At 36.2% G+C, this 15,587-nt stretch overlaps 2 protein-coding genes across 2 annotated transcripts; both read left to right on the forward strand.

Moving 5' to 3' along the window:
- Nucleotides 1-507: 507 nt before the first annotated feature.
- On the forward strand, nt 508-3,570 carry LOC143453657 (NEDD8-activating enzyme E1 regulatory subunit-like). Its single transcript, XM_076954956.1, has 4 exons — nt 508-679; nt 817-920; nt 1,876-2,092; nt 3,350-3,570. Exons 1-4 carry the CDS (start codon nt 538-540, stop codon nt 3,568-3,570), a joined length of 684 nt encoding a protein of 227 aa, XP_076811071.1. The 5' UTR covers nt 508-537.
- Nucleotides 3,571-8,057: 4,487 nt separating this feature from the next.
- Nucleotides 8,058-11,249, forward strand: LOC143453641 (NEDD8-activating enzyme E1 regulatory subunit-like). The gene is made up of 3 exons (XM_076954955.1): nt 8,058-8,596; nt 8,927-9,113; nt 10,899-11,249. The coding sequence occupies exons 1-3, from the start codon at nt 8,082-8,084 to the stop codon at nt 11,133-11,135; spliced, it is 939 nt and encodes a 312-aa protein (XP_076811070.1). The 5' UTR covers nt 8,058-8,081; the 3' UTR covers nt 11,136-11,249.
- The last annotated feature ends 4,338 nt before the right edge of the window (nt 11,250-15,587 follow it).

Below are 15,587 nucleotides of genomic sequence, written 5' to 3' on the forward strand. Positions count from 1 at the left end.
CTTTATACGTCACGTTTTTCTGACACACTCTAGACATTTTCTCATCAGTCAATCCTGAATATATTAAATATAAGTATATACTGGTATACAGTATTTATGACCTAATCTAAACTTCAAAATCTAAATATAAACGCAAAGAATGGATCACACATCTGGTGCTATCTTTATATCAGTGATCAAATGGTGGAGCCATTAACTCACATCTTTCTGAAGAAGAGAGCCTCTCTTTCAAATTTTAAAGGGTGAGTAAAAGGCACCACCTGATCAAACAGGATTTGCGGCGTCTCCATGGTTTCAATTTGGTAGAATTGCCACCCAATTGATTCTTGGTTTTTAGCTTGCTAACTCCTGGTTTAGTGAGACATTTAACAACTGCTGTAATAACAGCTCCAAATGAATATTATTGCATGAAATGCTGCTGAGGCACGTCAATCTAGAAACCAATGATGCCGTTGAATAAGGCCAGTTTGACAAGCTCATTTAACTTTTTATTTCATAGAATGGGAGTAGATGTAAGTAACAGAAGCTGATAAATAAATGGCTAATAAACAGAATAAGTACGACAGACAATTAAGGCTATGGGGTGACCACGGTCAATGGTGTTTGGAAAACTCAAAGATTTGTTTAGTGAATGTCACTGCTACAGGAACAGAAACCTTAAAGAATCTAATTTTGCCAGGTATAATGTCAAGTCTTTATATTTCTACAACAGTATACCAGTATGAAATTTTTTATTTTGGTATAACTAGATAAGACTTACTTTGAATGGTTGAATGTTTTTTTGAATCTCCTCCTAGTGACATTTTTTCTATCAAGGAATTGGGAGCTTTGTAATTGTTGATAAAAGTCGTGTAAACGGTGAGGATGCTGGAAGTAATTTTTTTCTTGATCCAAACGCTATCGGAGAGTCAAAAGCAAAGGTGTTGTTTAAATTAAAAATGTATTACTGTACTTAGTTATATGCCTGTTTCCTTTATAGCTGTTTTAATTCAATAAATTGCTTTTGTTGGTTATCAATCTGTAGCAAGTGTATAACATTTGGTGTAATGTAATAGGTTTATAGTACATTAATAATCATGCATAATATTTTAATTCACAAATAGTTTACAAAGTAACCTAATCTGAGGTTATAGTATGTCTTTGTCTGTTTTAACTTGTGACCATGTTTGATTTTAATAGTTCTAATTATAGCAACCATGTTAGTTAGCACTGTAGAATGACTGCAATTCCAAGCTACCTCGAACCACCAAGTATGTCAATTGAAGCATAATGAAGATGTAAGCTGCAATTTTTCTACTTACTTGGTCAGAGAAACATTCTTGAAATGAATTTGTTTTCTAATTTCATTTTTGTGTGTTCATTACCACACTTCATTTGATATTTAAACAAAGAATGCAAATTTTTTTTAAATCAACCTTTTTGGCTTTTACAAATTAAAACTTTGTACATGAGCACTAAGCAGTGTTTAAAGGCAGAAAAACGCTAAAAAACAATTGTTGTTTGCGAAATAATAATTGCAACAGCTCACAAAAAAGTAGCTTGCTGGTTACAGGTCTAATCAACATGCACTGGACAATGTTTAATGGCATATTATTCACATATTGTGCTATGTATAGATGAACTGTGGTGTTGCACTAATCTGTTCTTAGATTCTTCTTCTTTTCTAGTATCTTAATCTGTTCATCATCTGAGGTTTTGCCTTAGTTATGATGATGCTCAGAATCGGAAAATAAAAAGATAAATACCGCAAGTGTATCAATTGGCATACTTGGTTGTTCTAGTGTTACATATATAACGGTGTTTTTATATATAACAGATGTATGCATGTCTTGACGTTGCGAGTAAGATATCTATAATCTAACGTAAATGGAACAGGTTGCAACAAATCTACTCTTGGAATTGAATCCTGAAGTAAAGGGTGAATACATCGAGGAAGATGTTGCAAACATACTTGAGACAAATCCCCACTTTTTCCTCAGTTTCACAGTTGTCATTGCATGTAATTTATATGGAGATACATTACAGAAACTAGCTGCATTATTTTGGTGCAACAATATCCCATTTGTCACATGCAAATCGTTTGGATTTATTGGTAAGTTACATATTTTTGTAACACATGTTTCGTTTTTAATGCTTTTAATTAGTGTTGCTTTTAATTGACAATAATGACGAACGTTTGGTATAAATTATATTATTACTCAACCTACATTTTTGGAATTTTTATGCATACAAAACATCAGTAACTAACTTTTTGTCTGTATGCATTCACTGTTTTAATATAATTGAAATGCATGTGATATCAGCACTCAGTTCTTCGCTCACATTGCATTTTTTGAAGCTGATCAATAGCAGAAACCAACGTTTGTAATATGAATATGACATAATAAACCGACCTTCGATAACTATTGCTACGACCATGCATAGAGTATGAAAGTATGGCAGCGACACTGCTCAACTTTTGAAGTTATATAACAATGCCCATGAGAAATATTGCTTTCACGTCTTATGTAAAAGTAGATTCCACACGACATCGATAAAGTTACGATAAGCAAATTAAGTGATGAAGAACGTTGTTTCAGAAAATATGTCCAATTAATAACGACTATCACAAAATAACCTTTATTTACATTCAAACTTGCCTTTAACATAAAACAAGACTATTTTTCCTGGAAAAGTTCAAATGACTGGCATTTGTGAGGATGAAAATCCATGTTAAGGAATTACTTGTGATATAAGCCTGCTTTGCCAATAAACAACAATGACATAACAATACAGTAGAATCGGCTTAGTAAATCCACGGTTAATAAATCCATCCGTGTATTAAATCCAATTTGTTTTGGGACAGAATTTTTACATTGAAAAATAGCTGGTTAATAAATCCAAAATTTTCGTTATAAATTCGTTTCATAATGATTTTAGTGAAAAAAATTTAACGTAATCTCAGTCGATTCAGTATTTCAATCTTAATGAATCGAATGTTTTCAAACTGGGATTACAGTTTGTTGTGTTATCAGTCTCTTGTTGTGTAACATTACAGTATTAGCTGGTTACGCTAGTGTTGCGTAACAATGCAGTATTTTCCCACATGGCTTGTAAATTACCTAATTAAATTTCAAGTTGCATGCAACATTACTTCTAGTTAACATAACGATATTCGTGCTGAATGAACACTAGGACTAAAGAAATAGAGGAAAGTATTTATTAGTCAGACATTTCCATAGACACTACAACCATAGTGTTTCGTGTATGAATTTTAACTCCCAACGCTTTGCTTCTAAAACCGATTTTTAGTTTGCAACTATGCTGTACAGTGTATATTTATAAGAATTCATAAATGCTACTATTTCAGGGTATTTACGTCTAGTGATTCCCGAACATTGCATTATTGAATCCCATCCAGACAACAGCCATGAAGACCTTAGACTTGATTGCCCATTTGAGGAGCTGTGCGCCTACGCAGATACAATTGATTTAGATGCAATGGATAAAAAAGACCATTCACATACTCCTTATGTTATAATTGTTAATATCGCTACTCTCGTGATATTATGTGTTGATCTAAGTCGATAAGACGTTCGGCAGAATCTCTTGTATTTAGACAGTCTTGAACATGAACGTATTACTCCACATACGAATCACAATGCACAACCAAGAGAGCACATGGCTGTAGCATGGCCAACATAGAAATCTTATTAATTAGTTAATACCTATCAACATCCTCCTTTCTTTGAGTAAAGACTAACAGTGAGAAGGCTTTATGAGCACGCAGAAAATACTGAAATACCATCACACAGAAAATACTGAAATAACATACTACTCGCAATATATGTGAGGCACACTTGAAGTTTAAAGCTACATGCATAATGAGTGGCAAGAAATAGAACAGTGAAGGTAAGGTGACACAAACACAGTATTTACAGTACAGAACAAGGTGACACAAACACAGTATTTACAGTACATAATCATTATATCTTACTGGCATTCTATGTGTACGATTAGGTCGTGTGTTAGCAACAGTGTAGTTGTTAGCTGTGGGTTGACTGTTTTGGTTAGGTGTCGAAAATGTAAAGTTAAAATCAGTATCTTCATACACATTGTTAGACTTGCTATGGTCAACACGAATATGTACTCGATTACGACAATAACGAAAACCATCCAATGATTCTACCAAATATGAACGAGGCCCAAGTATGCGTACAATTTTACCCTTTTGCCATCCCTTCTTTTCCGCACTTTGGAAATAAACTCGTTGGTTGATATACAATTTTGACATTGGTTGACTTTTGCTATCATAGGTTTGCTTGACTGAGGTGCGGCGTTGATGACGACGATTGATGTCAAGATGTTTGCTTTTTGGAATGTGAATCGGTATCACTGATCGAGTTGGTCTACCAAACAATATCTTTGTAGGACTGCAGTTGACGTCTTGTCGTGGCGTATTGCGCAATTCCAGAAGTGCCAGCCACTGATCTTTCCCATCTTGTGCAGTACGTCTCAGCATGTTCTTTAGTGTTTTCACAGCAGCTTCCGCTTTTCCATTGCATTGTTGGTGTCCTGGTGATGATTTGTAGTGTTGTATCGCCCATTTTTGACAGAATCTTTGAAATTCTGTAGAGATGAACTGGGGTCCCGAGTCAGATACAATGCATTTAGGAATTCCATATCGGGCAAAATGACGCTTCAACGAAATGATGACGTGCTTTGCAGTTGTTGAGGTCATGACATCAATTTCAGCAAAATTTGAAAAATAGTCAACCGTGACTAAATAAGACTTTCGGTTCAACTCAAATAAATCAACACCAACTTTTTCAAATGGTGATAAACCTTCGGGATGTAGCAGTAATGGTTCTCGTTGGTTGTTTGGCTTTGCTTGTTGGCATATTTCGCAATCATGAGCCAGTTGTTTTAATTCGTTTGGCATTCCTAGCCAGAAAACGGTTTCGCGAGCTCTTCGTAACATGCTATCAGCACCAAGGTGAGCTGAATGGAGTTGAGATTTGATTTCTGATCGAAGAGGTTGAGGGATGAAGGTTCTCTCGCCTTTCAGAATAATGCCATTTTCTTGACTCAGTGTGTCACGAATGGAGAAGTAGGGTTTGATGATGGGAGGCAAATGTTCTTTGTTGTCTGGCCACCCATTCTTGATGACTTCGAGCAGGAGTTGGGATTCCTCATTCTTTTGTATTGCATCCTTAATTTCTTTTAATCGTTCATCAGGAATTTCATCTAGAATTGGTTCTGTAACCACTTGTGCGATTCGGTTTGGTTGATCGAGAAGTTCCGGGTAGGCACGACTTAATGTGTCAGCAATTACTAATGCAGTGCCTGGGACATATTCAAAAACAATATCGTAACGATTCAGGCGCATAATGAGAGCTTGGAGACGCTTTGGCGCTTGACTCAGAGGTTTTTTTAAAATAGACTGTAAGGGTCGATGATCATTGTGAACTATAACCTTACGTATACTGATCAAAACGTTCCAGACCAAACACAACAGAAAGAAGCTCTTTTTCAATCTGAGCCCAATTTTGCTCTGTCTTTGTCAGGGCTCTAGAAGCATATTCAATGGGTTGATCTTTCTGAAGCAACACTGCTCCCAAACCACTTTTGCTACTGTCTACTTGAAGAATTAGATCTTTTCTTTGATCAAAAAATGTCAGAATAGGAGTTTCGCAGAGCTTTTCTTTAACTTTATTCATTGCTTTCTCACACTCTTCACTCCACTTCCATTTCTCATTCTTCCGCGTCAGTTTCCGTAAGGGTTCCAGGTCATTGGCTAGGTTTGGCAGGAAACGAGCCAAATATTGTACCATGCCACAAAATCGTTTCACACCGGAAACATCTTCAGGAGAAGGCATACGTTGAATTGCTTCGATTTTCACAGGATCAGGTGCTATTCCGTTGTTGGAGATCAAGTGACCCATAAATGTGATCTGCGAAGCTTTGGTTACAGTTTTTTCTTCATTTAGTAAGATGTTACATTCACGACATCTCTCCTGTAGTTTTGTTAGGTTTTGGTCATGGTGTGTTTCAGCCTCGATTGTGGTCTTTCCACAACCGATAACAATCACATCATCTGCCACTGCAAATACACCTTGCAGTCCAGACAGGGCTGAGTGTAGTCTTTTTTGGAAGATCTCACTGCTCACTTTCAGACCAAACGGAAGTCTGTTCCATCGGAATCGACCGTGAGGGGTAATCATAGTAGTCAGTCGGCTGGAGGCATCATCCAACTTAACGTGCCAGAAGGCATGCTTAACATCAAGTTTGCTGAACACTTTTGCACCCTTCAGAGCAGGCAATATATCATCCAAGGTAGGCAGTTTGTAATGTTCACGCTGTAAGGCGACATTGAGAGGCTGCGGATCAATGCAAATTCTTATTTTTCCATTAGGCTTGGATACGATAGCCATTTGGCTGACCCATTCAGTCGGATCATCGATGACTGAAATGACATTACTAGCAACCAATTTGTCAAGCTCTTGCTTAACTTTTTCTTGCAAGGCTACAGGTATGCGGCGACAAGGTAAAATTCTCGGTTTGACACTACTATCAACAGTTAAAGATACAGTACCTAAATCACCCAAAATAACATCATCATGTACAACATTTGCAATAAACGAATCAGCATTAACAGTTATCAAATTCATTTCTGTTACTGTGCTATAACTTAGCAAGCAATTCAAATTATTATCAACAACATGAAATAATACAGGATATACCTCGTTTGTTTTTGTGTTGGTGACATTTAACGTTGCAAGACCAGCTATCTTAATTTTGGTTTTGTTCCACATTGTCAGCTGTTTGGTGCAAGGTTGGAGTTGAGTATATCGCACATACTTCTTACATATGGTATTGACGTCAGCACCGGTATCCAATTGAAATCGTACCGTGCAACCATTTACTTGAAGTAAAGCAGTCAGTCTGTCTTTTCCATCATGCACGGCATGCAAAAATTCTTGTTCGGGTTTATTTTCCACCTCTTGAAATGCAGCTTGCTTATCTTCAATGCAGTGAACTCGTGATCGACATTTTGATTTGAAATGATTCAAACCATGACATTTTGCGCATTTCTTCCCATACGCAGGACAAAATGATTTTCCACGTTTATGGCTTTTACCACAAAAGTTGCACTCTGACAGGAGTGATGTGTGACGACGAGTTCCTCTGTTGGCATATTCATGCTTGTTGCTACTGACTTTTTGTACGGTACCATCTTCAACTTGCATTTGTTGCGATTGTGCACCAGACGAATCAAAAGAACGACAGATCTGAATGGCTCTGTCAAGAGTGAGGTCATTTTCTCTTAGTAGCACTTGGCGCACCTTATCAGGTACAGTATAGATGATCTTGTCACGCAGCATGCGACTTTTCATGTCTCCAAAATTGCAGGTTTCTGCACGACTTCGAAGCTCTATTAAAAAGTGATCAAAGTTGCCTGTTGACCATGTAGCTCTCCAGAATTTGTATGCTTCAAGGGACTCATGCTGCCTTGGGTTGCAATATGCGGCCATTTTGTTGAACAGTTCTGCCGGGTCGTCCTTGTCTTGACCTGTTGTGTAAATGAAGTGCTTGGCTACACTTATCATACCAGATCCAGCACAATTAAGAATGGTTGATCGCTGAACTTTGTTAGGTTTCGCATCAGCTCCACTGGCTATAAGATAGACTTCTACCTGTTCTTTCCAACGTCGGTAGTCTTCCGCTAAAGACGCTGAATGTATGTCTAGAGGTTCTGGTAACCGTAATCCTTCCATTGCAGATGGATACTATCAGGAAATAGGCTAGTACGGTACAGTATTGTAGGTCTATGTTAGTATACTTCGTAGGATCAACTTGTTACAACACAGGATTCGCTGCCACCATGTTAATATCGCTACTCTCGTGATATTATGTGTTGATCTAAGTCGATAAGACGTTCGGCAGAATCTCTTGTATTTAGACAGTCTTGAACATGAACGTATTACTCCACATACGAATCACAATGCACAACCAAGAGAGCACATGGCTGTAGCATGGCCAACATAGAAATCTTATTAATTAGTTAATACCTATCAACAATAATTTTATACAAATACCTCATGGAATGGAAGAAAGCCCACAGTGGAGCAATGCCTAAAACCTGGAAAGAGAAGAAAGAATTTAAAAAACTAGTGATGTCTGGGATTAGAAAAAATGCAGATGGAGTGCCTGAAGATGAAGAAAATTTTGACGAGGCTGTAAAACAGGTCAACAGCGCTCTTGTACCCAGCTGTGTTCCAGCAAAAGTGCAAAAAATTTTCAACGACCCAAAGTGTTTGCAAATAACTGAAGAAAGTACTGATTTTTGGATGATGGTTGGTGGGTTAAGACAATTTGTTTCGAATAGTGAAAACGGACTTCTTCCGCTACGTGGGTCGCTACCGGACATGTTTTCTGATTCTGATAAGTATATCAAGTTGCAAAATATTTATCAAGGAAAAGCGAAGCAGGACATGGAGGCAGTTACTGGCCACATCTCACAAGTTTGCACTAAGTCCGGTTGTGGCAATGGCAAAATATCTGAAAAGGATATCAAGAGATTTTGCCGCAATGCACACTTTTTAAGAGTTGTAAGGTTAGTCCATATGGCAATATTTTTGTGGCTGTGTTGCTCAACAAAGGAATAAGGATACATATGGTTTTGCTTTTGTGATTATTGCAGAACCACTTCTACAGTTAGCTAAACTTCAGTAAGACATAAATAGTTTGTATGTTGTTACTGGAAAGTCTAAACAGCAGATATTTGCAAAACCTCCCATTTAATTTCATCACAATCTCTCTGTTTCCAATGCATTCTAGTTAGATAGCATGGTTTTACTTGAACTTCGCATCATATCAGCTATCAATAAAAAACTGTTCAAAGTTATAGTGTAGGATTAATACTGTGCTCTAATACTTGTTCCAGGACAAGGTCGTTACAAAGCGAGTATGAATCTCCTTCAAAAAGCATTATGGATTGCCTTACTTCTGATGAAATTTCTGATGCAGTGTGGTATGTTTTGCTGAGAGCGGTTGAACGGTTTCAATCCACAAATGGTCGACTTCCTGGTATGAACAATGCAGAGTGGGAAAGTGACGTGAACAGACTGAAGGTACTCACTCCACAATTTGTAGTGTTTTCATCTGGCACAACTTTTTGAGTGTTCAAACTAGACTTAGTATAGAAGTTTTTCGCACAAAATTGAACATCTTTGTGGTTGAAAGAATTTAAGTAGGCGACTTTGAACTGACTGCACTGCAGTAATGACATTATTGTGCTGTTGCTTGGTAGCAGTTTGTGTACCAAGAAAGCCATACCTTGACCTTCATAAGACAAAGTCCTGTACAGATCATTAGTTGTAGTCATACCTGGTGGTGAGATTCAGTGGATTTATGCAAACTAGTTGCTACTTTTAAGAGTGCTGCGAACCATTTGCTTCTAGGCTAGTTCACAGTCTGGATTGAAAACAAAATGATAGATTAATTATTTTTGTGGTGAGTGCCAGAAATGTAGCAATATCTTGCTCAGAAACTTTTTCATCTAAGTATATTGCAATATATAGTGGTGTTTCTTTCATTTATTTCTTATTATTATTACCAATTATATAATAGATATCTACGGAAGGCCTAGATGATGGGTTTGTTACCATTAATATGTAGCAAAAACTATTACTACCATAAAACAATGTCTGTTTGCTCATCAAAATCCACTTAGGTCGGGGTATTTTTGTTTTCATATAATATTTTGCTATGTTTTGAAAAGAATGTTGAAAAGCATGTGTGGTAAAATAGAGAAAACCAATGTGACAGAAATACCACGCTCGATGTAATCTTTTCTATAACATAAATTAGATTTGCTTTGAAACTGTGGAAAAAAACAATAACAGGCCAAGTGACAATGAATTTGTCTGTTCTTCGTAGGGTATTCTCATTGTTGGTTGTTTAATCTCATTATATCATCTTCATTGTTGTGTTATTTTTTTGCAGTTTAATGTACAGTAGTTAGGTTTGGGTAGGTGCTCCATTCTATCACTACCAATAAATCAGTTGCAGTGAATATTTTTATCTGCTTTAAACAAGGGGTAAACTACAATGTTGTTGAACAAAATCATGTTCTTGTATGTATGTATCTTGTATACAAAATCGACACAATATATGCAAGTAACAAATGAAAAAACTTTTCATTTTACCTGGCCCACTGCTTGTAAGAGTACGGTTAAATATTACTGTTTGTATCCTCCTGCATGTGCAATTTTTGCCTCTATTGTGGCACTGCTACAGATTACTCCTGGTAAAAACATATTTGACCTCATTCCTTCAGACTTCATTAGAAATTTGTAGATTAAAAAAAGAACAGCAAATGGTAAAATTGAACCTTGAAATAATCGCTTGAAAAGTACCGCTACTAAGTACTCGGACCAACTAAACTTTCCAGAAAAAGGAATTCGGTGCAGGGCTTCAGTTGTACCTGTATTGGTAATAAAAAAGTACCATGGTACAGTAATCTGGTACTATATCTATAATACTGCGGTACTGTTCAACCCTGTAGCGTTATGTATGGCATTAACCATTAAATGCTTACTCAAGCTTGTGCCATGTTAAAACTGTTGCAGAGACCTATTCGAATTTTGACAAAATGAACTTTTTTAAATTTGTAGTGAAAAGTAAAACATAGTTCACAAATTTCTGCAAGTATAAAACATATAGAGAAGTGAACATAAAAAAGTTTTGCAAACAAATCTCTGCGATTTAAGGGATAACGTAATGATTGAATTTTGCTTAAATTTCAGTTAAAATCTATATCTCTTCCCTAGATATTACTGCACCAGATATTGCTTAATCATCAACTCTGTGTATCCAAAGTACATAATAGTTAATGGTTTTTACAAAATTTTCAGAACTGTCTGTATGATTTATTGAAATCTTGGGATATTCCGGGAGCAGTTGAAGCAATATCTGACGATTTTCTTCAGATGTGTCGATGTGGATCATCAGAGATCCACTCTGTGGCCAGTTATATGGGCGGTGTAACATCACATGAAGTTGTCAAACTTATAACTGCTCAGTATATTCCTATTTGTAATTCATACATTTATAACGGCTATAAATCTACTTCTGTAACCATAGATATTTGAATATTTTGGTGCCTCTTGTGAGAGTGGAGTGGCTGATCAAGTTCTTTATTAATTGTACGCTGCAATAAACATCAAGGACTTTACAGATTAAAAATTACACAGTGAAAAGAATGCAATCAGAAAGGCATATGAAATTTTGCAGTTCGTAAATTTACTCCTAGGAATACTATCTTAGATATTTTGTGATAGTGTACCAACTGAAAGTATGAATGAAGGGAACCGGTACGCCAGCATTTCTCCATAATGATTTGTTAGTGAGGTTGCTAGTTTTCACGTTTACACAAATCATTTTATGCTTACTGGGAGAATTACAATGGGCGATTTGCAACCATGACCCACATCAGTTATAGAGAAGTATTATGAAAACAATGAAGCTCGATTAAAATACCAAAACCGCTGGTTACACGCGTAAAAACTGCTGGCTATAAAATCAATGGAACTGCCGCAAGGAATCAATGCAATAAAATAATAAACTAAAATTCCGTCACCTTTGTTTCGACTGCATAGCCACCCCATTTGTAAAGCATCATCCCATAGGAATGCTAAAAGGTAATATATTAATCTTTTGCGGTAATTGAGCAAGGACTAATATAATCAATCATACGTCGAGTTGGTAATCCACACAATTCAGGCTAATGGATGGTAGTAGTAAGCAGGTGTGCACAAAAGGTGTAGGGCTTGACTACAGGATTGCAAGTGTTACTGGCCTAAAATAACCATCGTGAAAATTTTGTAGTGAGTAAGATTACTTACTTTTGGTTGTCTTGTTACCAGCTAAACAAAGCGTTCAGTAGGTTATGCTTTAATAATTAATTAATCAACATAAATATATACCAATCAATCCTTTTCTTTTTCGCCAAAAACGCGTATGGGACGAAAAATCAAGCCAGTTGTTACTAACACGCGCAAATGAACAGGAAAAAGTGACAAAGCTGAAAAGGCTTAAAACGTGCTCAAGAGAAATAATGTTGATATTTGCTGGTAACAACTAGCACGGCCACTAAACCATTAGTTAAATCCATAAAATTTAAGTTAAAAACGCGAAAATTAAGCAGACGAGCAGGTGGTGTGTTCAAGCAACTGATGAATGATAATTGCTTCAGAGTTGTACATCAGAGGATGGGAAAAGAAACCCCATCCTGGGCAAGAGCCCGGTTTCTGGTGGCCATAGCACTAAGGAAGGACGTTGTTGATTAGCCCGATTTTGTACAGCAAGAATGCACACCAATGATATAATCTTTGGAAGATGTAATGACAATACTGGTCGCTGCAAGATGGAAACTTCTCAGGTACATCGACAATGATGTACGGAAAAAGATGCCAAAAGATGGTAGTGCTGAAAGGTAACCCCTCTTGGTCCGAAGCTGAAGACTTGAGTGGCGCTGGTGGTGACATTTCCATCCAGTACCTGGTTCCAGTCTTTTATCTTGAAAATGTGTAACGATTTGCAGTAGGCCTAAATATCCGAAATAGTTGTGAAATGAGTGTTGAAAATTTACAAGTTAATAAATAAACAGACCTATGTATAATTTTCTTAATCCGATTCGAAATTTCCAATACCATCATCTTATCAAAGTGCTTTGCCAAAAAGTACTTGTCGTGTGCATGCTGGATGCTTACTGCCTATGTTTAGAGTTTGGCAACAACAAATTTGGTGGCATGTGGTTGAGGAAAGCTTTAAGTATTTCAAATTAAAAAAAAAATAAAGCAAGTGCTCGTGTTTTTAAAAATTCAGTAAAACCTCGTCAATATAATTACAGTTCCAGCATTACTAAATGTTGCCTAAAGTCTATAACAGAATGTGATTTAAAGCCAGTAAACATCCATTAGTGAAATACAATTGAAAATATATAACTTACATAATAAAGAGAAAAACAAGTGTAAGCTATAGTGCAATAAAATGTATGAAAGTGCTGGAGTGCAGATTTACACAATGCATAATTACAATTGTCACGTAGTGTCATGCAAGTGTGATGATGAAGAAAAATGACGTTTTAATTTTTTATAAAAAATTGCCTTATTTTTCAAAAGTTTCAAATCATTAGGCAGAGAATTCCAAATTTTTGGTACCATAGATATCGAATAATTTGTTGGGTTAAGGATTTACTGTAGAAAGGAAGGCAAAATTTTTTTTGATATCTTACCTAATTGGCATATCTCGAAGAATTTATTTGGAAAAAAGCTGAAAATAATGGAGGAAGCAATTGATGCTTGGCTTTGAACATTGTGGTGCATATTTCATTTTTCAATAAGCTGCTTATAGATAAAAAATTGCAGTTCTTTAAGGGGTTTGAGTAAACATTGGTTTTATAACCACATATTAGCTCGGCATACTTATTGCATATTTTCTGAATATGTTTCAAAACAGGTTGGTTTCCATGCTTCCAAACTGGGATACAGTAACGTGAATGACCTTCTACGAGAGTGTGATATGAATACATCACTGAAGCTTTATTTAAAAAACGTTTAATTTTTCTGGTTATTGCTAAGTTAGTTTTTAATTTACGTAGTAAATAGTTCTTATGTGGCTTCCAAGATAGATTTTCATTTAGATTTATTCCTAATAAAATAACATGCTTTCCTTAACGCCAGTGGTTCTCAACCGGGGTGCCATTTACGTTTCGCAAGGGTGCCGCATTAAGTTATTGCGCACTAACCACTAATCCAGGAAAACGGTTGCGAATATTATTTTTATTTAATGCAAAAAATTTTTGGCTTGACTGTGGGTGCCGCCAAATCTTTTGGGTGTTTGCAGGGTGCCGTAAGCCAAAAAAGGTTGAGAACCACTTCGGCTTAACCCTTTGAATTGGAAAGTTGTAAATCAATAGTGGTTTAATATGATCAGAAATTTTTGAAGAGGTTGAAAAGATCATATATTTTGTTTTGTCTATAACTTATTCAAAGATAATTTGTTAGCTGAGAGCCAGTTGGATATGTGTTCTAGGTCATTATTTGCTCGAACTATTACCTTATTCAAGTTTTTACCTGACGCAAAAGATTTGTGTCATCAGCATACATTATTGAGTCACAGTCACAAGACAAAAAAGCTGTATTCTCTCCTGGCAAACCTCTGAGATGCTCGATAGCAACAAATAAATGAAAGATGTGAGATCTTGAGGGCCATAGAGCAAAATTTGGGGAGCGAAAAACTGATAGGAAATGCACGAAAAAATCTAGGGTAGGCTATAGTTTGTTTTTTTGAAAAAAAAGCAATATTCTGTGCATTTTAGACCGTGTAAATTCAAACCTTTCTAGGATCATTCAAGCTAGGATAAAGGAAATGAAGACCTACTTACGTTCCTATATAGCCGGTTTTTCTTTTAGAAAAGCATCTGCTAGAAGAAACTTGTTATAAAAGCTTTTATGCATGTAAATCCGTTATATGTCCAAACAAAATGCCTTGTTGGGTAACCATTGATGTTAATTTTTTTGAGGGCCGTGGCCTACATTAAATAACGTATTTCACATGATCTTGTTGAACAAACATTTATGCAAAATAAAAATCAAAGCAGTATTTACAGTAGACGGTAAAACATCAAAAGGTTCCCAGCAAGTTGTTACTAGATATAAATCGGTAATTTTTGGTAAATATAAGCTTACCATTTGCCAGACAGTACCGGATACCTGTTTGTTTCCAATTCAGATTAAGAAACATTGGCCTTGAATAGGCGTATTGTGCATATAAATATAACAAATCGTTGTAACTCTCGCAAATTGAACACTATACTTGGTTAGCTGAACCGGTAATTTACATCTATTGTATTTTAATTTTTCTTGCACTTCGCTCACAAGCTTCTGAATTAAAAAAATATTTCCACACAAAAGCTTTATCTACTTTCAGACAATATCTGATAATGACTCTTATGGAGGTGTTAGCAGTAGTAGCGTTTTCATCATTCCATAGTCAGTCGTTATGTCACCTGAATCTTTATTGCTTTTTATCAATTGCGTTATTAAGCAGGTAACCAGGCTAAACAAAACTAGTACCACAATTTTATTACGTCTCAGCATTCTTTATTTTTTATAACTTGTACAAACAACCTGTTGTAAAACGGAAATTGTATTATAGTTTACAATTTACATTTACGTCTCGTTTACTTGAGTATGTGGTAAGTTCAAAACCCAAGACAACTAACACCTGAAGCCTCGCTTACGCCAGTAAGAAAGCATCATCAACGTTTTGAATTGTTGTATAGGGAATCGGCACATTTTTTTCAAAACTACCTACGGTACCGGTATCGATCAGAAAAAGGTGTTGGAGGCAATACTTCTAGAAGTTTATTCGATAATTTTGCCTCTTTCCAACGTCTGTCGGTTCAACTAAAAATCGATCAACTTCGATCTTGTGATGTAACGAAATTTCTTGTTCTTGGTTGATCCCTCACATGGTTTATTATGGATAGGTGTGACAAGTATTGCCTGTGTTTCAGAACTTTCTTGCGGTATTCTGGT

This window comes from Clavelina lepadiformis, chromosome 1 (genome assembly GCF_947623445.1).
Source record: "Clavelina lepadiformis chromosome 1, kaClaLepa1.1, whole genome shotgun sequence".
Classification (NCBI taxonomy): Eukaryota; Metazoa; Chordata; class Ascidiacea; order Aplousobranchia; family Clavelinidae; genus Clavelina; species Clavelina lepadiformis.